The sequence below is a fragment of the Rhodamnia argentea genome, chromosome 3 (assembly GCF_020921035.1).
Source record: "Rhodamnia argentea isolate NSW1041297 chromosome 3, ASM2092103v1, whole genome shotgun sequence".
Taxonomy (NCBI): Eukaryota; Viridiplantae; Streptophyta; class Magnoliopsida; order Myrtales; family Myrtaceae; genus Rhodamnia; species Rhodamnia argentea.
The window spans coordinates 28,681,149-28,704,093 of NC_063152.1; the positions used below are offsets into that span (position 1 = coordinate 28,681,149).

General features: G+C 39.6%; 4 protein-coding genes and 1 non-coding gene across 5 annotated transcripts; 1 reads left to right on the forward strand and 4 right to left on the reverse strand.

Annotated features, from left to right (window-relative positions):
* Positions 1-688: 688 nt before the first annotated feature.
* TRNAE-CUC lies at positions 689-761 on the reverse strand. The gene has a single exon. It is a non-coding gene; the product is annotated as a tRNA-Glu (tRNA).
* A 1,667-nt stretch (positions 762-2,428) lies between these two features.
* On the forward strand, positions 2,429-4,119 carry LOC115743159 (actin-depolymerizing factor). Its single transcript, XM_048276692.1, has 3 exons — positions 2,429-2,546; positions 2,958-3,223; positions 3,473-4,119. The coding sequence occupies exons 1-3, from the start codon at positions 2,544-2,546 to the stop codon at positions 3,621-3,623; spliced, it is 420 nt and encodes a 139-aa protein (XP_048132649.1). The 5' UTR covers positions 2,429-2,543; the 3' UTR covers positions 3,624-4,119.
* On the reverse strand, positions 4,055-6,955 carry LOC115743155 (protein O-glucosyltransferase 1-like). The gene is made up of 6 exons (XM_030677813.2): positions 6,383-6,955; positions 5,453-6,012; positions 5,125-5,317; positions 4,936-5,000; positions 4,629-4,839; positions 4,055-4,549 (listed from the first exon to the last, which is right to left on the reverse strand). The coding sequence occupies exons 1-6, from the start codon at positions 6,518-6,520 to the stop codon at positions 4,187-4,189; spliced, it is 1,530 nt and encodes a 509-aa protein (XP_030533673.1). The 5' UTR covers positions 6,521-6,955; the 3' UTR covers positions 4,055-4,186.
* A 1,910-nt stretch (positions 6,956-8,865) lies between these two features.
* Positions 8,866-11,378, reverse strand: LOC115743025 (O-glucosyltransferase rumi homolog). The gene is made up of 6 exons (XM_030677614.2): positions 11,024-11,378; positions 10,226-10,773; positions 9,877-10,069; positions 9,692-9,756; positions 9,365-9,575; positions 8,866-9,281 (listed from the first exon to the last, which is right to left on the reverse strand). The coding sequence occupies exons 1-6, from the start codon at positions 11,162-11,164 to the stop codon at positions 8,919-8,921; spliced, it is 1,521 nt and encodes a 506-aa protein (XP_030533474.1). The 5' UTR covers positions 11,165-11,378; the 3' UTR covers positions 8,866-8,918.
* An 8,344-nt stretch (positions 11,379-19,722) lies between these two features.
* LOC115743026 (O-glucosyltransferase rumi homolog) lies at positions 19,723-22,856 on the reverse strand. Its single transcript, XM_030677616.2, has 6 exons — positions 22,683-22,856; positions 21,285-21,838; positions 20,998-21,190; positions 20,641-20,705; positions 20,327-20,537; positions 19,723-20,153 (listed from the first exon to the last, which is right to left on the reverse strand). Exons 1-6 carry the CDS (start codon positions 22,854-22,856, stop codon positions 19,791-19,793), a joined length of 1,560 nt encoding a protein of 519 aa, XP_030533476.2. The 3' UTR covers positions 19,723-19,790.
* Positions 22,857-22,945: the final 89 nt, after the last annotated feature.

Here is a 22,945-nt window from a genome sequence, read left to right on the forward strand (position 1 = left end):
TAGGAAAAGGGATCACGTAGAGCTATATATAAGAAATCAAAGGTGGTATTCATAAACAGTTTTCAAAGGTGATCGAACGTTGCATAATGCAGAAGGAACTAACGATGGTTACTTCCCAACGACATAGACGGTACGGCGTTACGAAGAAGCAGAACAGTTGCTTAAGGCTCCATTCCCTTACGGAACTCGCTTGCCATAAGGGAATGATTCGTCACTGACCAAGACTTTGCACGATTCTCATCTGAATCCCAGAGACATGATTAAACATTCGATTAGCAGACGTCTAGATTGGAATTGTCTACTAATTGGCTAGCAAAATAAGGCTCCATTCCCCTTACGGAACTCGCTTGCCGCCTTAAGATCCTAAAATACACCCATTAAGGATTTAAACTTTGAACAACAATAGACGTAACCAAACGTCTCCGTGACACTGACATCTTTTCCTCTGTTTTTAGCGGAATCTTAAACTGGAAAACAAACTATCAGCCTGCTTTGCCTGCTACATATAACGACAACTGAAATTGATGATGGAGTTCTGCAAATGCCCAAATTTTCAGTTTTGATGATCTATACTGCCATGAAAGTAGATGATCAAAGAGTGAAACAAGAGCTGCATTGTCGGATTTTGACAACAACATTGATTCACTTGCAAGTAAGATGATCATATGGTCGCCGGAAAAAAATAATTTTCCGTTGCCGGGACTTGAACCCGGGTCTCTCGGGTGAGAGCCGAGTATCCTAACCAACTAGACTACAACGGATCTTTGGTGATGTTTGTAGAATATAATTTATAAAAACCAACATTCTTTTCTCCTAGTTTTGCTCAAACGTACTCGATTTTACATATTGTTTAACCTCCATGCATCAATAAGATAGCCAATCGTAATTAGTGTTAAGTTTTTAAGATTAAAAAGCAAAGAAAACAGTAAAACCGCGTGATAGCATAAAATTCAATGGCATCATTATTAACAAGTTAAAGGATTGAATTCATACTTATCGAATAAGTTATTTGTTTTTTGTTCCTTTTTTCTTGATAGTTTCTTCACGGGATAAGAACATCAAAAGTGCTAAAGTTGTGTACGGCCCTCACTTTAGTACCAAAAATTTCTGATGGATCACTTAAGTGTCAAAACTAAGAAAAAACAATCACTTAAATTCCTCCAACGAGATATTCCAACCAAAATTAATACATAACATTTATTATTACATTTTTAATATAAAGTGGCATTATTTAAAAAAAAAAATTAAGTCCGCCTGCACTTGTCAACTTTAAAAAAGTAATAATAAAAAAATAGTTTAAAAAAGCTAAAAAAAAGAAAATTTAAAAATTTTGAATAAATTTTAAAAATAAAATTAAAAAATTGGAAAAAAAATAAAAGGGAGGAAATTAATATTAAAAAATTAAAAATTTTAAAATATAAAATACTAAAAATAATAATAAAAAATATAAAAGTTTTTTTTAAAAAAATTCTTCTCGCTTGGTCCCCCCCCCTCCCTTTTTAAATTTTTTTTAGCTTTTTTTGTTAAATTTTTAAGGCTTTTTTAAAATTTAGCTTAGATAAAATTTGTATTTCATAAAAAATAGTTTTTACCAAAATTTTAAATCTAATTTTAGTTTTTAAAAAAATAAGGGAAGAATTCGATTTAATTTGTAAATGTAGTTTTATTTTTGGAATTTTAGTTTTTTTATTCTTTTAATCTAATTAATTTTGAATTTTTATTTTTTTATTATGTTTTTTCAATTTTTACCTTATTTTTATTGTTAATTGGACCTCCGACGAGTCACATTAGCTTCAAATATTAATAAAAAAAAATGTCAAGTTGGATTTTCAACCAAGCAAATCGGAATTGACACTTAGGTGATCGTTTTTCAAAAAATTTAGCACTTAAGTGATTCAAGGGAAACTTTTGGTACTAAAATGAGTGCTGTATACAACTTTTGACACTCCTAGCATTCTTTTCCCGTTTCTTCACTTAAGAATTGGGGTTCTGAAATCTTTCTCATATTGAAATTCCAGCTTAGTTTTTTTTAGCAATTTCTTTTTAAATTCAAAACCACAGTACATTTATTTTGACAGGAAATTCAGACGTGGTTATCTTGGAAGGGCCTTTCGAGGGCCAACCTCATGGACCTTACCTTTCCTAGTTTGCTTTTTCAGGACAGAAGCAAACAAACTGGCGAAATACCCGGAGAACCAACCTTTGGCAGCTGAATCAGATGGCGTAAAAACATGGTCAAAACTGGAAAAACCCATCATTGGGCAGCTCCTAATTCCTAAATTGGACAAATAGCTCAAGCAGGATGATCACCTGTCAGGAGCCAAGAATTTGAATCCTAAAATTAACCCCTGTTTTTTTCCCCTTAAAACACTCCCTCCCAGTCACCTCCCTGGCTTCCTCCTCTTTCCCTCTCAAACTGACCTCCACAATAGTTCAGATTTATATAACTGGGGGTCTCTTTGTTCATTGCTTTCCAGTCTCTCAATCTTTCACTTTTCTGCTTCTCACTCCTCATCAGGATCATCTCATTGGCAGGCATCAACATGGTACTGCTTTGCCCCTGTCCTCCACCTTCTAATAAAGAAGCCCTTCTTTCATTTTCTTCCATTATGCAAGTTTTGGTGCACATTTTTTATGCTTTTCAAGGCTTAAACAAGATCAGTCTGCACAAAAAATGATGCACATTTTCTTTTTTTTGTATCCGAGAAAGTGTAAACCAGAATCATGTTTGGTGCAATGCACCAGATCAATCCGCATTCGTGAATTATCTTATTTGGAGATTGCAGATTCTTTGGACTTATGGGTCACTTGGTATCTTAAATTAAGTTTTGACAATGTTGATATAGTGTCTGATGACCAAATAACCTGCTTTCACTATTCAATATATGCATGATAATTTCATTTTAATGTTCGCTAGCATGCAATGATTGTTTGATTGTTCAACAATATATGTATAGGCAAATTCGTCATCTGGAATGGCAGTGGACGACGAGTGCAAGCTTAAGTTCTTGGAGCTAAAAGCAAAGAGGATTTACAGATTCATCGTGTTCAAGATCGAAGAGAAGATTCAACAGGTAACAATAGAGAAACTCGGTGGTCCAGACGAAACCTATGACGATTTCTGCGCCAGTTTGCCTGCCGACGAGTGCCGATACGCTGTGTTTGACTTCGATTTCACGACTGATGAGAATTGCCAGAAAAGCAAGATTTTCTTCATTGCATGGTGAGAACAATATTTGTCATTTTACCCCATGAATGATTGAAACTTAATTAGGGACATAATCTTTCCAGACACCGACAGCAACTGCATGAATAAAACCACTCTCTAGAATTACATGTTATTTGTCGGAAAAATGGAATTGGATTAGTATCATGTCCATGATAATCATCCATTCCTGGTCCAAATTGTGGAGTCTATACACTACCTGATTAACTTAATCTATTATTTCATCATATTCAACTTGTGTCTTAGGTCGCCTGATACATCGAGGGTGAGAAGCAAGATGCTCTACGCCAGCTCAAAAGACAGATTCAAGAGAGAATTGGACGGCATTCAAGTCGAGCTGCAAGCAACTGATGCTAGCGAGATGAGCATCGATATCATAAGAGGACGAGCGCTCTAATCAGTCCACAACCTCTGATGCCTACTCTCTTTGGTCATGGGGCCCTCCACATCATTTTTCTTTGCAGCGTGCTCATTTTCTTCTTTGCTGGTCAGTCAGGCATGTGCCTACCTACTGAAGGCAAACTAGCATCCATTTAGTCATGTTCATCCCTTCCATACGAGTCATTTCTTTCTTCTTTCTGGCTTAACACATAGCGTGTATGACGACCTGCATCAACCTTTCTCACATGAGCAATTCAACTTAGTGGAATCATTCTTAAGTAGTGTGTTCTGATGCTATTAGTTTCACCAGACCAATCTTTTGGTGTTATATATATAGGCCTAGCTTTAAGGGTATTGAAGTGACAGCAAACAAGACAAACTCCTGGTAGAGAATCAACATTTATTCGTATTCACTGGGACCTATGTGTTACTCTGGCTTCCATGTCAGATCCACAGGAAACTTTTACCAGCAGCCTTGAAATTGGAACATAAGAATATGTAGTTTGAAGAAACAAAAATTGTAATTACAAATGCGGCTGAAAATTATCCTGAGAATGGCGAACAAAGTTAATGTAGCATTCACCGGTTCTTGTTCATTTTCTCCCAGTATTCGGCTTCCCACCGCTCCACTTGTCTTGAGACGCTCTCTTTCCTCCCGAGAAAGGCTTGAAGTTCTCCTGCCTCATAAGGTGGTGGCAGCGTGCACGGAGGCAAATCACTAGGGGACTTCACCATCGATTCGAGCATATTCTTTCTAAATAACCCTTTAGCAGGGCATGCCATCGTCTCTGTACAGTATTCAATCGCTCCTGGAGGTATCTCTGGCTTGTATGTGAGGAGTTTGCCATATCCGGTGAGAAGGTGAAACATGTAATCATACACATTCTTCATCTTTAGTCCCTCCTCCATGAATTTGCTTCCACCCTCCCCAATAACCTCTGCCTGTTTAATCATGCAACCAATACCATTTGCTGAGAAAAAAGAACAAAAATCAGAGAGAGAAAAACAATGAACTCCTTACCTCGAGAGGGTGATTGTTGCCCCATTCAACTGCAAACTTGATATCTCTGCACTTGTTGTCTGGCCTAATGGGCCAGTAGTGCTCCAAAGGAATCATCCCTCTTGTGAAGAAATCGAGGAACTCGGGCTTTACCATCAAGGTCATCGAGTTGCATGCCATAATGTACTTCTCGCTCACCGACCAAGCCTCTCCTTCCACGTAAATTTTGTACCTCCAACACGAATTTTGTCAAAGCAGCAAGGTCAATCAGTCGGTCAATCTGTGGGGAAGGAGGAAGGAAACAACTCAAAAGGGTCCATTCGTTTACCTGTGGGTGCATTGGTCTTCTAACTTTGATTGCTTGAATCCTCGACGAATTTCATCAGACCATTGCTGTTTGTGAACCAGATTGTCATTTTCACATTCTCAATCATCACTGTATACTTCTTTGTAACCTTCTAAAACGAGGATACACAATGCCTAGTGGCCGCTATAGGACCGACTGAAATGAATTTACCTGGTGATAGAGATGAGCTTTCCAGTCCTGTCCACTGCTTGCATTGCACTTCATCAGGTCTCGCCTAGTGGCTGCGACACCCGTGTTCCCTTTCCAGTAAGCGTAAGGTACTTTGTTGTTCCACTCGATTCTCTTGGAGTTCTGTCTAATGGCTCTCACAGTATTTTCCCATGGCCCTATGTTGATCTCAGCCCTATAACAGAGAAAATGAAACGAACAGAGACTGCAAATTCTTGACTAATATTCCTAAAGCAAGTTGGTCTTCCAAAATATATTCAAAACAACCTATGGATCAATTCATAACTAGATAGACAGTGTAAGGCATTACCATCCCCAGAATGACCAATCAGGAAAGGTGATGTCAAAGGCCGACTGATTTCCACAGAAGCGGAACAGCGGGGGAGGTGACGAGGCATTTTTCCGCTGATAGTCGCTCTTCATGATCACCGGCTGGTCATTGCAATAAAACATCAACTCAAGATCCGGTATTTTTCCCGGATACAACCTCAGGAGCTGCACAATCCCCCATATTGTTCCCACATCTCTTGTTTGGAAGGGCTTCCTAAAGTGCTCCACATACACCCTCCCCTTGAGAATCACCAGCCTGTAGTGCGCAAAGTCTTTTGTCCTCTCCACCATTTCCCTCGTGATTCCCGTGCTTTTCCAGGCCCGGAGATCCTCGTGGATCCACCGGAAGTACTCTGGACACTCCGTGGCATGCAAGTCCGTGGGTCGGAACATCGTCGGGTAATCTGTTGGGCAAGTTTGGGGCTTGGTTGTGTTGGTACAGTTGAGAGGATACTCGATCTTTTGGGACGACGGCGACAGATCTTCTGGCCTTTTACTGACATCAAATACTTCCCTCAATGACCCACCTGGAAAAATAAACTGCCATGCACAAGGAACCGAGACGAAGATGCAAATTTTAGACTAGGCGCATAGGAATGTTAATTCCACATCTAAGTTCTTGTTGTAATTTCAGTATGTAATAGCAGAGTGAAAAATTTTGTTGGATTAAGAAGTTTGCAAGCCGATCTGGATCTGCTAGCGAAGACAAACAGATGAAGCATCTAAAATTAGCTAATTGGCACCTTAGATTTTACTTCACAGTTTACTGGCTATGAGTTAACTTAATGCAAGGCAATCATCATTTCTTTCAAATCTGCTTGATGTCAGGAAATTCAGTGAATAACATGAGCTCAATGCGAGAGAATGGACAATGGAATACGTGAAAGAAGGTAAGTGGCGCCGAACTTACAATATCTAGCCCTGAGATGATGCAGCCGCTGAGAACTATGATCAAGAACAAGACGAAAACGGCAGCTGAAGCCGACACCTTCAGCAACCGAGGACTCCTTTTGGACGATGGCAAACCGTGGAACTTCTCCTCCTCCATTTGATCTTTAGCTAACGCCTCACTCGATCCGCCAACTTCACTTCACGCCCATTGAACCAAAAAATGTGACATTCCTACTTAAACATTTGTCAGTATTCGCAGATTTCTACTAATTTGACCCCGCTTGAATTGAGGGAGATCCGGTATTAAATTAGAATTCGTCTTGAAGCCACATGATTAGCCCATGTCAAAGCGAAATCCCCTAGTAATACTGCCTTGCTTGGAATCTACTGTTTCATTCTCTTCCTGGAAATTAGCTCGGTGCTTTAGAGTTCTAATTCGACTTAATTAGCGCGAAAGAAAAGTTAGCCTATCAGAATTCAACATGTTTACGCATCTCAATCAGAGTCAATGCCTCTCCATTAAGGAAGCTCCAGCACATGTTTGGTGACACTTTTCTTGAAAACCACTGCACAGGAGGAAGACATTTTTTGGGTTCTGCACATGGAGAAGTAGACCTGCAGACTTCTCAAAGTCTTTTCTCATCAATTTTTGGGGTTAATGCCAAGAAAAAAAGCCATTTTTTAAGGTCGTTTGCTCAGCAACACTTAAATAGAAGTGGTTGACTTTCTAGTCACCCTCTTTTTGCCCCATGAAGGAGCACAAGGAGTGTAGTTTGTGCAAGTCCTTTCATGCAAGAGAGAGCGATGATGAAACAGATCCACATGGTACAACTTCTTGCCAGATCTCAGGACAAAGATGGAGTGACTATTCATCCATCAGAGACGAGATGCATCGCCCCGAGGACGCAGGACGGTGCGAAAAAGGAAATCAAAGTCTCGGCTTTGATTGCGCGTAAAGTTTCCAAAGAGGTCTATTCGGCTCTCAGGATCTTTGAATCAGTCAATTGGAAAACGGCACAAATCACACGGACCAAAAGAACTTATTATGAGAGGGAAGAATGTATTTTCCATCAATGTTCGTCCCTATTGACTGATTCAAGTCCAAATCAGTGGTCATTGATTTGAATGAACGATCAAACGAAGAACGCTGAATTCCAAAGGGTGGTCCATGTTTGGACCAGGTTTGGGTCTAACACTTTCTTTCTTCCCAATGAACCTAAAGTTCGGCCAGTTTTGCCTAACTTCTCTAACATCAGAGGGTTCTTTTTTGTATTTTTTTTTTCTTCAGATGATAGAGTGGTAACAAGTATAAGCCTAACTTCTTTTGGCACCAAGCAAAAAAAGTATTCTCTCTCTATAACAATGCAAAATCGAAAGATGGTTTAAACCTCAATTTTTCACCTTTTAGTTCCATGAAAAGACCATATCCTGTTAGGGTGAATCAATTTAATTTAAGTTAAACTAAACATTTAATGCTTTAAGGTTATGCCTGTTTCGCGAAAATAACTGATTAATATTTGCTTGTATCGCTTGAAATAATAAGTCAATGAAAAATGTTATTATTATCTTTCATAGTCGATAAAAAAAAATCGTTGATTCATTTTGTAAGCGATACAAGCGATCATTTTGAGGAAAATATTTTTCAAGTTAATTATTTTTCCGTGAAACAAACGGAGCCTAAATCGTATTTCCTTAAATTTTCATTTATTTATTTATTCTTCTTATAAAAAGGCCGGTTTTGACATCTCTTAGAAACTTTTTTCATAACAATTTCCAAACTAGTCAGCGTATAAAATTGTTTGAGGACTGGCTTAATCAGTAGCAGGTTCTCTCTATTTAATTCGATCAAACGGTCCATGTTAAATTCAATTTTAATCATGATCTAATAAATTGGTTTGTGCTGACCTAGGAAATACCAACACTCTTTGGGAACCTTCATGTTGTGTCAGATGCATGTTGAATCCCGACACACGTCCAGCACTCTCCGACACTTGACCGACATGTGGCCAGCAGGTGTCAGACATCCAACACGTGGTTAGCGACACACGAGTCCAATATTTCGACATGCCATTTCGACACGCAATGGGTCAATTTTAAGCATTTTCGTAAATTGGGAGTCGAAATGTAAATATATCAAAAATATGTATCCCACCATCCAAAAATTAAAATACCTAGCCAGCTCCAAAAAAAATCTAATAGTAAATCCCTAACGGAAGAAGAATAAACTCACTGCTGACATGTTTATATATACATAATAATTTATCATGTATATATAAGAATGTACTTTTAATATACAACGTATCACAGCCTGTTGAAATTCTTTATTTTTTTAAAAATGACGTGTCGATGTAGCGTGCCGTATTGTGTCACGTGTCGCCTGTCGGTGCTATTTAAATGCTAACATGTGTCTCCATTTCTTTTTGGGTAATTGATGCTTAGGTCTGACATAGAATTGCCCCCTTCACCATATCATAGGTAAAAGTGGATGAATTATTGGATAATCAACCATAAATTTATAATCGAAACAAAATAAAGTGATCGAATAAGGCAAAAATTTAGAGCTGCTTCTCAAGATTCTTCCAGTATTCAGCCTCCCACATCTCTACTTGCCTAGTGACACTATCTTTTCTGTCAACGAAAGCTTTGAACTCAACAGGGTCATAAGGAGGCGGCAGCGAGCATGGAAGCACGTCGCTAGGCGACTTCACCATCGACTCGACCATGAACTTCCTCATAAGCCCATCGGCCGGGCATGCCATTGCTTCCGAACACAGCTCGGCCACTCCTGGAGGCACCTTTACCTCAAACTTCAGAAGCTTTGCATATTCGCTGAGCAGGTGAAACATGTAATCGTACACAAACTTCAGTTTCAGACTCTCCTCGACGAATTTGGTCCCGCCCTCGCCGATCCTCCGTGCCTGTTTTGATCGTTGAGTTCTAACAAATTTTGAGTAAAGAACGTAACGAATGCCTAGAGCAAAATATGGGAACTGTTGCTAACCTCCTCAGTGTGATTGTTTCCCCATTCAACAGCAAATTTGATATCTCTGCACTTATTATCAGGCCTAATCGGCCAGTAATGCTCCATCGGTATCATCCCTCTCATGAAGTAATCGTAGAACTCCGGCTTTATCAGCAAGGTCGTTGAATCGCATGCCAGAATGTACTTCTCACTCACCGACCAGCCGATTCCTTCTATGTAGATCTTGTACCTTTCCATTTTTCAGGTTGATGAAGGCAAATGCAGGTTTTGTTTCGCAAGATGCAAGCAAATGCAGGTTATGCACAAAACCAGAGATAGTGAAATTGAAAGCCTTAAAACACTCACCGATGAGTGCACTGGTCTTCTAGATTCGAGTGCTTGAATCCGTCGGCGACTTCGCGACTCCAGTCCTGAATAATAACCGATGTAAGGATTATGTATCGACCTTTCGTCTCCTGATTTCGATCATAGGAACCATAGTGAAACTATGTGACACCATCAAAATCAGTCATGTGCAGATAGGAAATTACTTGGGCGTACACTCGAGCTTTCCAATCGGTTCTTGAACGGTCGTTGCACCTGAAGAGATCGACCCTGGTCTCGGCCAGTCCGTAGTTGCCTTTCCAGAAAGCGTAGGGCTCTCTGTCCTTCCATTTGATCAGCTCCGCCTTGCCTTTTATGGCCGCTAAAATGTCGTCCCATGGCTTTATGTTCACTTCAGGCCTAACCATAGTTAAAACAGCCGCATAGAGAAAAATTCAATGCTGTCTCAAGAAATATCACAGTATAAACGATGGAGCAAATAGTGAATGATGGGTTTGTGACAGATTGGAAGGAGCTTGATGAGAACTGTGAACTGATAATCTTTAAGGCTATTACCAACCCCAGAAGGACCAATCCGGGAAAGGGACATCGAAGGTCGTGTTGTGCCCGCAATAGTGGAACAACAGCGGGGCCTCCCCTGCTTTTGGGCCCAGGTAATCTTGCTTCAGGATCAGCGGCTTGTCGTCGCAGTTGAACATGAGCTCCAAGTCCGGCACCTTCCCAGGGTACAACCTCAGGAGCTGCAAAATCCCCCAGATGGTGAACACGTCCCTCGTCTGGAATGCGGGCTTGTACTTCTCCAAGTAAGCCTTTCCTTTAAGTATCACGAGGCGAAACTGCGCGTTCTCTTTGCTGTTCTCCAGCATTTCCCGCGTGATCCCCGCAGCCTTCCAGGGCTGAAGATCCTCGTGAATCCACCGGAAGTACTCCGGACATCCCTCGGTGTACAAACTCTCGGTTCGATGAGTCGCCGGATAATTCATCGGACATGTCTGCAGTGTGGTGTCGTTCGTGCAGACGAGCGGGTAACTGACGTATCGAGTGGAATTTCCAGGGCTTTCCGCAGTCCTAGTCCCGAAGATGAAAGCGCCTGTCAAAGTAGACTGCAATACAAAACACGGAAAATCAGTACAGATGAGCCGGCCGGCCACGCAGTCTCGGAACAGGAGATCAAATCTGCAGATAAGTTTTGCTACAATGCTGACAAACTAACATTACCAAAGTTCAGTTTACCATATACTCTCCCAAAGACCAACAAAAACGAGAGGAAAAAAAACAAGATTTCGATAGGAAATGGGTGACATGATACATCATGACCATGACATTATGCTCAAGATCAGGATAAAAGCTCACAAGATCTATCCAGGAGACGAAGAACCCAGAGAGAATGAAAACGATTGACAACATCAGAACGGTGGCCGAACCCCACGTCTTCTTCGCCGGTTGGCGAGCCCTGGTGCTGCCGAAACATTCAGCAGAGTGCTCCTCTTCCATGGACGATCGACCACCTCAGTCTCGCTCGCTTCGCTCTCGGGGTGGCGTCGGGAACCAAGCTAGAAGTACTTAAGAGCATTAAATCTGCCAATCTGGAGACTCATTTCGAGAGGCTGATTAATTGACCGATACGCACTCCATCAAAGTCAACGGTTCCTCTCGATGAAGGAAGCCGTCCCCACGTGTTGATCCCCCTCGCTTTCTTGAAATCCAATGAACAAAAGGGGAATTCCAGTGAACGACTCGGAAAACCAGAAGGCCTTTTTTTTCCTCTGGTTTGATTTTGTGTTACCTTTATGTACACATGCAGGAAGGAGTGACCAGTTCGAACAGTTCACTCATCCGACTATGCTCACCTTTAATCGCGCATATCTTTATTAAAAGGCACGTAATCCATGTGGGTTAATGATCTAATTAATGGTTCAAAACATATAATCAAAGGGCAAAAAGTATTTCCTTGGAAGCCGAATCTATCGCCAGAGATAATTAGAAATTTCTTTAGAAGAATTTCCTTTAGAGGTATTTGCTAATTCTATTGGTTTTATGTATATCTTGAAATATTGCGGGTGTATCTCCGTTTAATCGCACATATCTTTATTGATGTATAGTACCTTAGATAGTTGAAAGGAATGTGCTAGTCTGACGATCTGATAATACTATCAGTTATTTCTAACCAGACGATCTCTCATTCAATGAATAATTTATGCAAAATACGTGATGATGGTATGTGGATCTACAGTTGAAATTATACCGTCCCCGACAGTAGCATTTTCCTAGTTTGAAATATACAAAAATTTCTCAATTTTGTTTTCCATATTATTCTTAACTGAAGGGTTCGGGAATAATATTCATTAGCACCAACAATCTACCATTTTTTTTTCGGTCGAAGAATCTACCAATTTCGAACAATAGAATTTACCTACTAAACATAAATCGATGAGAAGAGCCTCAAAATAATAAATAAGAACAATATTAAAAAAAAAAAAGAACCCAAAAGAGTCGTGCTCCAAAACCACCCCAGAGACAAAAATGGGTAAAACCTAGCACTTCACCCCCTTTCTTGATCAGATAATTTCGAGAACTTAAGTTCACACTCATCCGGGATCTTTAATTAGTCGTTTACAAAGCACTAATGGGATGCTTAGTAGACGATATCGATAATTTGAAAAGAAGAACATTCATTATATAAGGCTTCGTTTGGCGAAAAATAAATGATTTGAAAAATATTTTAAAAAAAAAAAAGGGTTTGTATCGCTTGAAATAATTAATCAGTAAAATATGTTTTCATTATTGTCAGCAATTTATATCTAAATATTTTCATTGGCAATGAAATTTTCCCGTTTATTTTTTTTTTAAGCGATGCAAGTAATCTTTTTTTTTTAAATATTTTCCGAATCATACAAACAAACGGAGCCTAAAAATATGATTTTGAGAGAGATGTGAGAAAGAAAAGGCTAATGATACCGTTGAGAGAAGGAAAACAATGAAGAGCAACAAGACGGTGGATGAGATTAGGCCTTGTCTTGGTCGATGCTCGACTATAATCTTTCGAATTTGCGCCACGAGAGTTGTTCCCTTTCCTCCATTGCTGACCAACCTCTCACTTTGGTTTGAGCAAGACGTGCAAAAAGATTTCATTTTTGAGACGTTTATATTAATTCTTGAAGCCATAATTAGCTTAAGCACTCACTAATGAAGTTAATTAACGGGATGTTAAACTGTGTTAGATTTTGGTGTTAGCATTTGTATTTGGGATGTAAAAATATGAGGGGATTCTCGGCAAATGTGACAGCAATGGGACGAGGTATAGGAATTTTTATTGACCAGCTGGGTCATTACAGAACTCCAAGAGTGTCCAAAATCATAGTATAGCAAAGACCAAAAAGGAGGGGGGTTAGTAAACCAATACCTATCATGAGAATCAATCCGATGAGCCTTTGCTACCCAATCCACGGCCTGATTGGCGCTCCTAAGACGAGACCAGAAAAACACCAGACAAATCTCTATATATGCAACAATATCTCTGCACTTGTCAGAGATAATCTAGTAGTTTTTGTCCTTGGACATATTCGTGGCCACAAACTTTAGACTATGGTAGAGACTTGTACAGGATTAATTCTGGAGGAGTCTTGGCTATTCTAGAAAATTGATCCATACTTCAACACTCCTCCTTGATTAATTTTCGTAAGATTTCGAGCGTGATTCGCAATGTCTCAAATTTGACTTGCGGTAATGCTTTAGTAAATATATTTGTTACTCAATCCTCAGTTTTGCAATATTTGAGCTCGATCTCTCTCTTACTTGGCACTTCTCCTATGGAGTGATATTTGATGGCAATGTATTTGGTTCTAATGTGAAATACTGAATTTTTCGGAATAGTGATAACCCACTTATTGTTTTAAAATACCGGAGTTGGTTCAGTCTACAATTCTTCAATGTCTGTCTTTTAGTATTTGTTAAAGCCGTACTCGACTTCTGCAGTAGATATGCAAGATAGCTATTTTTAGGCATAGTTTATTTTAGGGTCATAATTAATTCCGAAAATCACAAAGAAAGAAAAAAGAAATCATCAATGCTATGTCATATAGATTGTATGTTAGGATACATTGCATTTTGAACAGCATATTTAGGTCTTTAATTAATTCGTACATCATTTAGTCGATTTAATTATACCATAACATAATTTGTTTATTACTTTAATTTAATTGAATGTTATCTAGATTAGCCATGTAGTCGATTAAATTAATTTCACACGCATGCTTAGTTTGCATTAATTCATGTTGTTGCATTAGAATTAGTTCATACATTGCATTTAGATTAGTCTTTTTTCTTTAAAAAGCGAAAATCATAAATAAAAAAAATGTTTGGCACGTGCTCCCTGTAATTTATATTGAGTTATGGGTGTTTTATTGAATTGATTGCGCACCCGTATGATAATCTTTGTTAGTGACTTAGGTTAAAAACAATTAAACTGTCTAATTAAATATTTTCATAAAATGAAATCATACCAAAAGGGTGTTAGAAGGTCCAACTAACCAAGTCCTCAAATTCATTATCACTGGTCCATTGAAATAATTTGGTTCTCCAACTATTTTACTTACGTGTTTAATCGACCTACCTCAAATGGATTAGTGGTGACTCCTAGGCTAAATAATTCACATTTACAAAGTATAACCTTAAGTTGAAATTTGGTAGGACATAGGAGAGTCCTAGCTAAGTTAATTAAATAACTAGTTTAGTAATCCATCAGCTTTAAAAATTTAGGTTGCGACACCGGCATTTCGAATGAGTACCTATTTCCCTGTTTTTTTTACTATAATGTAAAACGTCTACTCACAATAACCTAATATTTTCATATTCTTTTCAATGAAACCATGCCATTTGTCACTATTTTAGCTTGAACAAATGGCTTAATTCCTGCGTTGTTGTTTGCCACCTGCCCATAATTGAATCCATTGAATCCTAACTCTTGATGATATCATCCATGACATAATTTTTAATCCTGGTAATTTTATATCTACTATTAACCCTAGTTAAATGGCATTATTATTTTTAACTCATGGTAAAAAAAAATGACTTGAAACTACTTTTCAATATAGGTTAAATGTGGAAGACACTATATTAAATGCATTTCATCTTCCCCTTGGGCCTATTCTCCATCCCCTTCACATCCTCAAGTTCAAAAAACAAAAATTCTATGCCACTCTTTTTTAAGACAATCAAAGCTCAAAGCCCCCATTTATATTCCTGGGATCAATTTCTGTTTAGATATAATATTTTCTATTTCTATTCCATGGATAATTTCTGAGCAGAAGAATGAGTTTTGCAACTGTACAAAATTTGCATTCTTGAAATAGAAAAGGACAAAATTGCATTTGGTACAACCCTAAAAGTTTTTATTCCCAATTTTTTTATTTAATTATAAAAATGTTAGTGCAAACTTAACTATTCATGTTTTGAATAAAATTGGACTTTTGTAAAGACTTAATTGATCAAGATATTCTAAGATGACCTTAGAAAATCCAAATTAATTGTTAGTATGGGTCAAAAATATTGGAGCCGGCCTGACCCAAACTAAAATTTTTAGGGTTTTTGTTTTGTTTGTTTGAGTTGGGTTAGGGCGACTAATGAGTAAATAATTTCGGATAGTTTGATGGTTTAGGTCGGGTTTTTTATTTTTATTTTTATTTTGCACTTTTTCTTCTTCCTTTCTCACCTGCATTTCCAAGAATTCTAAAAAAGTACCATGATCAATTTCGACAAAAGACCCACACCCAAGTTCCATAGCCTTCGGTCCGCTATCCCGATCATAATTTTCCTACCCCCATAGGGAAAGGTCCTTTCCCTTTTGGGCCGGTTGCTCTGATACAATCAAAGGAAGCGGAGACAAGTCTAAATCTAGAAGCAAGTATGCTAATCCCATATGGCCTATTTGCGGGCGACTCTGAGAGATCCGCCTTTTAGCTTCTAAATTCATCCTTCAAGCTCAACCCTTAACGCATCAGATATTTCTGATCCACGGGTTCCACAGATGCATTCTTGGGGGGAGGATCCAGGTGATTTTCGACCTCCGGTTGGTCGGTGTAATCATGCAAGTGTGGGAAGAATGCATCAAAGTGGCAAGTGGAGAGCATACTAAACTAAATCGTACCGCTAAATTAACAAAAAGAATCTGACTCTTGAGATACTGCTTGAAGAGAAGAAGGAGGAGATTTAGTGTTTCATGGGTTTTGGAAAATCACTCCGATATTTTTGCAGGCAAGCTTTGAACAAGCTAACTCTGTCCAACATATTACATAAGGGGGCCTTTTATAGGCGATTTTACATGACAATAAGACAAACACTTTGGATTCTCAATAATTGAGATCCATCGACATAAACGAGTGGTTGTAATCACGATAATGACAAACAACAACTCTGGCAAACATTTTTAACAACTATTGACGATTATTGTCAACTATGACAATAATTAACAACTATTTCAACCACTTTGACCACGGATGGTCAATTATTTCAACACACTTTTTCAACGGGGTGAGGAAGTTGACACGGCTTATTATCACGAGAGATAATAATTCGCATCTCATTGTCCGAGCTGTCTGGGCCATCTTTCTATTGCTTGAATGCTCTCAATAATTAAGCTTCTTCATATTCTAATATTAGTCCGCCGGCTTACGGGTCATGGGGAATACCATTGGTGCTGGATGAGATGTCTCTTGAACTGGATGGGATATCTGAGCTAGGCATGACTGGCCGTGGTAGGTCATATGGGTCTTGTGATAATGGTCCACCCCATGGATCTTGCGAATCTTGCAAATCCACATTCATAAAGGAGTCTGGTTGGTTCCTCCGGAATTCTTCAAGGGCTTGAAAGGTGTTGGGATGTGTATCGGGTCTATCCCATGAACAACTGGTTGAGCATGGCCATACTTCTGGGGGAATTACTTTGTTTGACCGGCATAAAATCCTTTGAAGTTCCTTATATTCATAAGGAAGTTCTGTGATTGTCCTTGGAAAAGTCTGATGAATTTGGGTTTTCTGCTCGGGGAGGTCTGGTTTGAAAGTCGTAGTGTTAACTTGAGCTGCATCTGTTCGTCTGTCTCCTGTAGGTCCTGTAAAAGACCAACGGCTGTTGAAAATTACCATTGTGTGTCTTTCTAGTTCTGGTCTTCCAACTCTACGTTGCATTTTGAACAGATTGTTCCATGCTTGAAGTGGCTGGAACCATGTGAGGATGTCCATCAAGTATCTCTGGTCATGAGTTTCGTAATCTCTAAAAAGGGCTTGGGATAAAACCTTAATGATTTTATATGTTGGAAATTCGATAGCAACATGATACAGATTAAACATATACCAAAACATCCATTTGAGTTCTTCCGGAAATGCTTCATGTGGAGACCAACGGAGAGGTCGAATGAAGGGATATTCATAATTCAATCCGGGTTTCAACATCAAGCCACCATGATCTAGAAAAATGTGGTAATGATAATGCCAAAGCTGATGATGAAGGTTCGCAGAGAAATAATTATGCTGGATCGGACCGGGGACATCACGAGGGTATTGGTGTGAGGGCCATTGATGTTCTCTTATATTGACTGTACGAAAAGTACTGTTTGAGACCTGTTTTCAAATGTACATGTTAATAGAGGAGGTGAGATCTTTAGGCTTGGAGAAAAAGTCTGCAAGAACATTTTTCTTTCCCGAAATGTGTTTGGCATCGAAGGAGTATTTTGAAAACCATTCGGACCATCTCAAAAGCTAAGGGTGAGGAATTTGCTTTTGTTTGAACTTTAACATTTGAGGGAAGGAGGACATGTCCATTTCCACAAGAAAATGGTGACCAATGAGATGGAATTCGAATTTTTTGACGCCATTTTTTACTGCTAAGATTTCTTTAAAAGTGGAATGATAATGCATTTCTGCATTGCTGAATCGACCACTTTTGTAAGCACAAATTTTTCGCTTACCATCAAGTTCTTCCAGAAGGATTGCTGCCTAGTATTTGTTACTAGCATCGGCCTGCAAAATTCTTTTGCCTGTGGACGGAATTTGCAGAGGAGGTAGATTCTCAAGGATTTCTTTGAGATATCCGACTACTTTCGTTTGCTTTGGTCCTTAAGGTGATGCTTTCTTCTTTAACATTTTTTGGAGAGGATGCAATACCTTCAAAACTTTGGGCACAAAGTCTCTTAGATAATTGACAATTCCTAGGAAGGCTTGCACTTGATTGACTATGAGATCACTATCTGGGAATTTTTGCAAGTCTTCTACAACATGAGGTCTTGAGTAATAAGTTCCTTCTTTGAGGTGCATGCCAAGAAATTCTATTTCCTTTTGGGCTATGATCATTTTTTCCTGGAAAAGCATGATGCCGTATTTCTTGACAATTTCAGCGAACCGAGTGAGGAGCTTGCAATGGGCTTTTGGTACAAGCCAAGCCCCACCCCATCTTCACTGGATCTGTTCCTTTTCCGCAGCATACGACTCTCCGTTGTACTGCGCTCTTTTCAGCTATTTTGTAGGGTATCAAACATCTTTTTTTTTTTTTTTGCAGCATGGCCGAACGGTAAGGCGGGGACTGCAAATACTTTTTCCCCAGTTCAAATCTGGGTGTCGCCTGATTAAGAAAAAACTCCAAATCTCTTATTTCGCTGAATTTGTCCCTAGCAGAAGCAAACAAAGTAAAAGGACTCTTGAGACTTGCTTGCTTGGTTCTAAGCATCTGGAAGTTTGGCTCTCGAAAGTTAAAGTGCTCTAAATCCTTGCCTCTAGGATCCAAGGACAGATTATAGTGGTGGAATCAACATGTAATATTTAACAATTCAATCTAAAAATTGATAATACATAACTCTGCCCTCCTCGTCGGCTCCTTCCACACCCGCCTCCGATAAACAAATACAAGACTTAATCAAAATCAAGTGTTAAACATAATTCAGATATGTAGATACAAAGCATTCAATTACAAATTTAAGTGTTCTTCCGTTGTTCTCAATTCTTTCATGTTGCATATGAATTCTTCAATGCGTCTTCCATAAAATATATCCAAGGGTGCTTAAGGAAAAATCTTATCGTAAAAATTAAAAAGAAATTAAATGGACTATTTTTTATTTTATCTTGACATTATTTTGATGGCAAGTATACTAAGGAAGTTTTAAAAAAAATGGTCTAGAAAAAGAAAAACCCGAACCAAAATTGGCCCGGTTCGACCCAACAACTTAGGTATATGCGGGTCGGGTCGGGTTACACTAAGCTTATTTCTCTAAAATGATATTGTTTCTTTTTTTGTTCCTAGGAATAAAAAAGTAAATTTGTTTTACTTCTTATATTTGTTCCAATTCTATTCTCTAACCACTGACTTGTTCTAGAGAACAGAAAAATGAATTGACATACACAAATAGATTTTTGTTCTTTTTTTTTTTTAGGAATAAAAGAATAGGAAATAGAGAAACAGAAACGTTACCAAACATGCCCTAAATGTGAGGAAAAACCTCACTCTTTGATCTAGTTTTTGGGATGAGAGGTGCCCAAAATCACTCATGTATTAGAATCAAAGTTAGGGTTACCAACAAATCTGGACCTAATGAGGGTCAAGGTTGTTGCTCCAACCGAGTGATGACCTCTGAGCACTCTTATAGGAGTGAGAGATGCGCAAGACCACTGAACATGAATATACCTCCAAGGCTGGTCGACTTTTAGATGTTGTGGCAAGAGGAATTCCATTCCTCGATTTGCTTTTTCCCAAGAGTTGAGGTTCTTCAGTTTTAATACATTACTTACTTTTTTGTGGTGTTAAGTGAATTTTAAAGAGAAGCGATTAAGTAATTCCTAGTCAACTTTGTTCCCACCTGAAGAAACATTTCACAAGTTGCCACTTTCAATGCGGAATCCTGATACAGAGGGAGACGTGGAGATGCAAATCTCTCTTTTTCTACTTCACTGATGATGTTCATCAGTCACCCGTAGTTACTCGTTCCTTCAACTTGTGACACAATGCTACGTAACAAGTATTTCTAATTTGGCCAATAAAGTTAGTAAATTGCTCTCTTCCACTTGGTAATGTAACCACATTCTGGTAAGAGCCCAAGAAGAAGAGGAAGAAGAAGAATGCATGAGCGAAAGCGGCATTTCAATGTTTCTTGTTAAGATTGTTCCAATACTCAGCCTCCCACATCTCCAGTAGCCTAGTGTTGTTCCTTTTCCTCTCCATGAAGTCTTGAAGCTCCCTTGGGTCATAAGGAGGTGGCAGCGTGCAAGGCAGTGAATCGCTGGGGGACTTTACCATGGAGTCCTCCATGTTTGTCCTAAACAGACCGCTAACCGGGCACGCCATCCCCTCGGCGCAGTACTTGGTCGCTCCCGCCGGCACCTCGGGCTTGAATTTGAGGAGCTTTGCGTACTCGACAAGTAGGTGAAGCATGTAGTCGTACACGTATTTCATCTTCAGATTCTCCTCCATGAATCTACTCCCACTTTCTCCAATGGCTTGTGCCTGATTTGGCCATGAAATGCCAAGATGTTATTAGCAACCCAGAAAACTAAAGGGAAAAAGAAGCGGGGTAACAGTAATGTTCGAATCGTAATACAGTAAGTAGTTTCTCAAGTTAGTAGACCATTTGAATATCGAACAGGAATCTCCACATCGCTCTGGAAATAGATTAGTACCTCTTTGATGTGATTGTTGCCCCATTCTACTGCAAACTTGATGTCTCTACACTTGTTGTTGAGCCTAATGGGCCAGTAATGCTCCACCGGGATCATCCCTCTTAGGAAGAAATCGTGATAAACCGGCTCTATCATCAGAGTCGTCGAATCACATGCCAGAATGTATTTGTCGCTCACGGACCATGCCTGGCCTTCCACAAAGATCTTGTACCTTGAAGATGAATGGAAGGAGAGGAACTCGTTAATCAGATCAATCAATCCAGAACATGTGTAGAGGATCTTGAGAATCATAAGAAGTTGCATTGCTTGATTACCTGTGGATGCATTGATCTTCCAATCTCGATTCCTTGTATCCATGACTAGATTCAGCAGCCCAATTCTAATAAAAAAAAAAAAAAAATCACAGAATCCATCTGTCAGTTACAATCTTTCTTTACCTAATTGTTGGCGAGATAGATCATAAAATGGTTCACGGAGCTTATCCGACGATGAGCGAAAACTTTAGTACATTTCTTCAACTGACACCATGCCAGAATCAAACTATTACAAGCCAATGGCCATTGCAAGAACTACATATTCTTATGTGAGTATAGTTAGTTCAGCACCACCTCAGGATTTGGACTATAGTTCATTCAACTTAGCGACTAGCTTGATGAACAAGGTTGAATTACCTGGACATATAGACGAGCATTCCAGTCATACTCATCAGTAGCATTGCACGTCATCAGATCTTGCCTCTTTGGCGACACATCCGGGTTGCCTTTCCAGTATGCGTATGGCATCCGATCTTTCCATTCGATTTCCTTTGCCTTCTTTTTGATGGCTTGGTATGTATTTGCCCATGTCCTTATATTGACCTCATGCCTATAAAATACAGATGAGAACTACACGCGCGTGATTATCTTTTCGCAAAATATCGAGTCACTGTGTTAATCACAGAGGAGAATAAGATCATTACCATCCCCAGAATGACCAATCAGGAAATAATATATCCAGCGATGTCTCGTCCCGGCAGTAGTGGAAGAGCGGCGGGGGCAACGCAGCATTTGGCCCTTGATAGTGACTTTTCATGATCACCGGCCTATCGTTGCAATAGAACATGAGCTCCAAATCTGGCACTTTCCCAGGATACAACCTCAGGAGCTGCAAAATCCCCCAAATTGTGCCCACATCTCGTGTCTGGAAGGGCCTCTTGTAGTGTTCTATATAAGCGTTGCCATTCGCAATCACGAGTCTGAAGTGGGCAATGTGTTTGGTTCTCTCCATCATCTCTCTTGTGATCCCCGTGCTCTTCCAGGGCCGAAGATCCTCGTGGATCCACCGGAAGTACTCTGGGCATGCCACGGTGTACGATTCCTTGGGCTCGTGTTTCTTCGGGTAGTTCGCCGGGCAGGTCTGGGGCATGGTTGATGAATTGGTGCAGTTGAGAGGGAATTCCATCTTCTGAGGCAGCTCTCGGTGGCCCCTCTTAGCAGGAATCATTTGGCTTAAAGAAACTCCTGGAAATATGAACTGGAGTGCGCGCACACAGAAAAAAGTAAGTTCATTAGAAAGAAGGTAAATTTCCAAGATTTAGTTGTATGAGGGTCTTATCCGATACTGAAACGCATCATAAACGCCATATTAATTCCAGATATCCTGTAATGTTCGAAATATATCAAATCTTTCATCGGATTAGCAAGTTCCTGAAGTTCAGTTGACTGATCAAAATCTACTGTGGACCGTACAACAAGTAGAGCTGCCCAACAAAATTCTGGAAAAGAAAAAAGAGTCGGTTCAATTGAGCAGAATCTCGACTCCATCTTCAGTTTTTCCAACAGGGCGGATTCGAGTCGATTGTATGAATTCAAATACATCATGGTTCATGGCATGACAGCACAATTAAATCGCGCTTGTCGTATCTGCGTTCCATGACCAAATGCTGGATCAAGCACAATCTATTTTCCGAACGAGTCCGAATTTCAGGACGGTTCAATGATCAATATATTCGACAAAAGCAGTCTCTCTTTCTTCGCAAGTCCGAACGCTGCAGTTTCCCTGAATCAAGCGCCGAGGCCATAGAAGTCTAACTTGCTGTCCCTGGTTTTCTCATGTATGTACTGCAGCCTTTAACTTCATTCATAGAAGTGCTCCTCAACAAGAAAATAAGCAAAGATAATCGAACGAACCGAACCGGGAAAGCGAGGTGGAAAAAAGAACGTGACGACTTTGAAAGAGGGCACTGATCATTCAAATTTGTCATCTTGATCAGCCAAGATCTTCCTTTGAATAACGTACGACTTCACAACGAAAGAACCTCTAAGCCACAAGGACAGACTCCTTACTGTCAAAGAGCAGAAAGCCAGTGGGTACTTACAATATCCAGCCAAGAGACGGCGCTCCCGCAAAGGATGATCACAACAAAGGAAGCGAAAACAGCAGCCGAAGTCCACGACTTCAGCGGACGGCCGGTACTCGACGAACCGTGCGGTCGAACCTCGTGCGACCACGGGTCAATCTTCGCTCGGAACCTTTCTTCTTCATCTTCCATTGATCTGGTTACCAAATTCTTCTTCTCTCTCTCTCTTTCGCTTTCGACGGATGTTTTTGAGGGAGATGGATTGATGAAACTACTCCAGA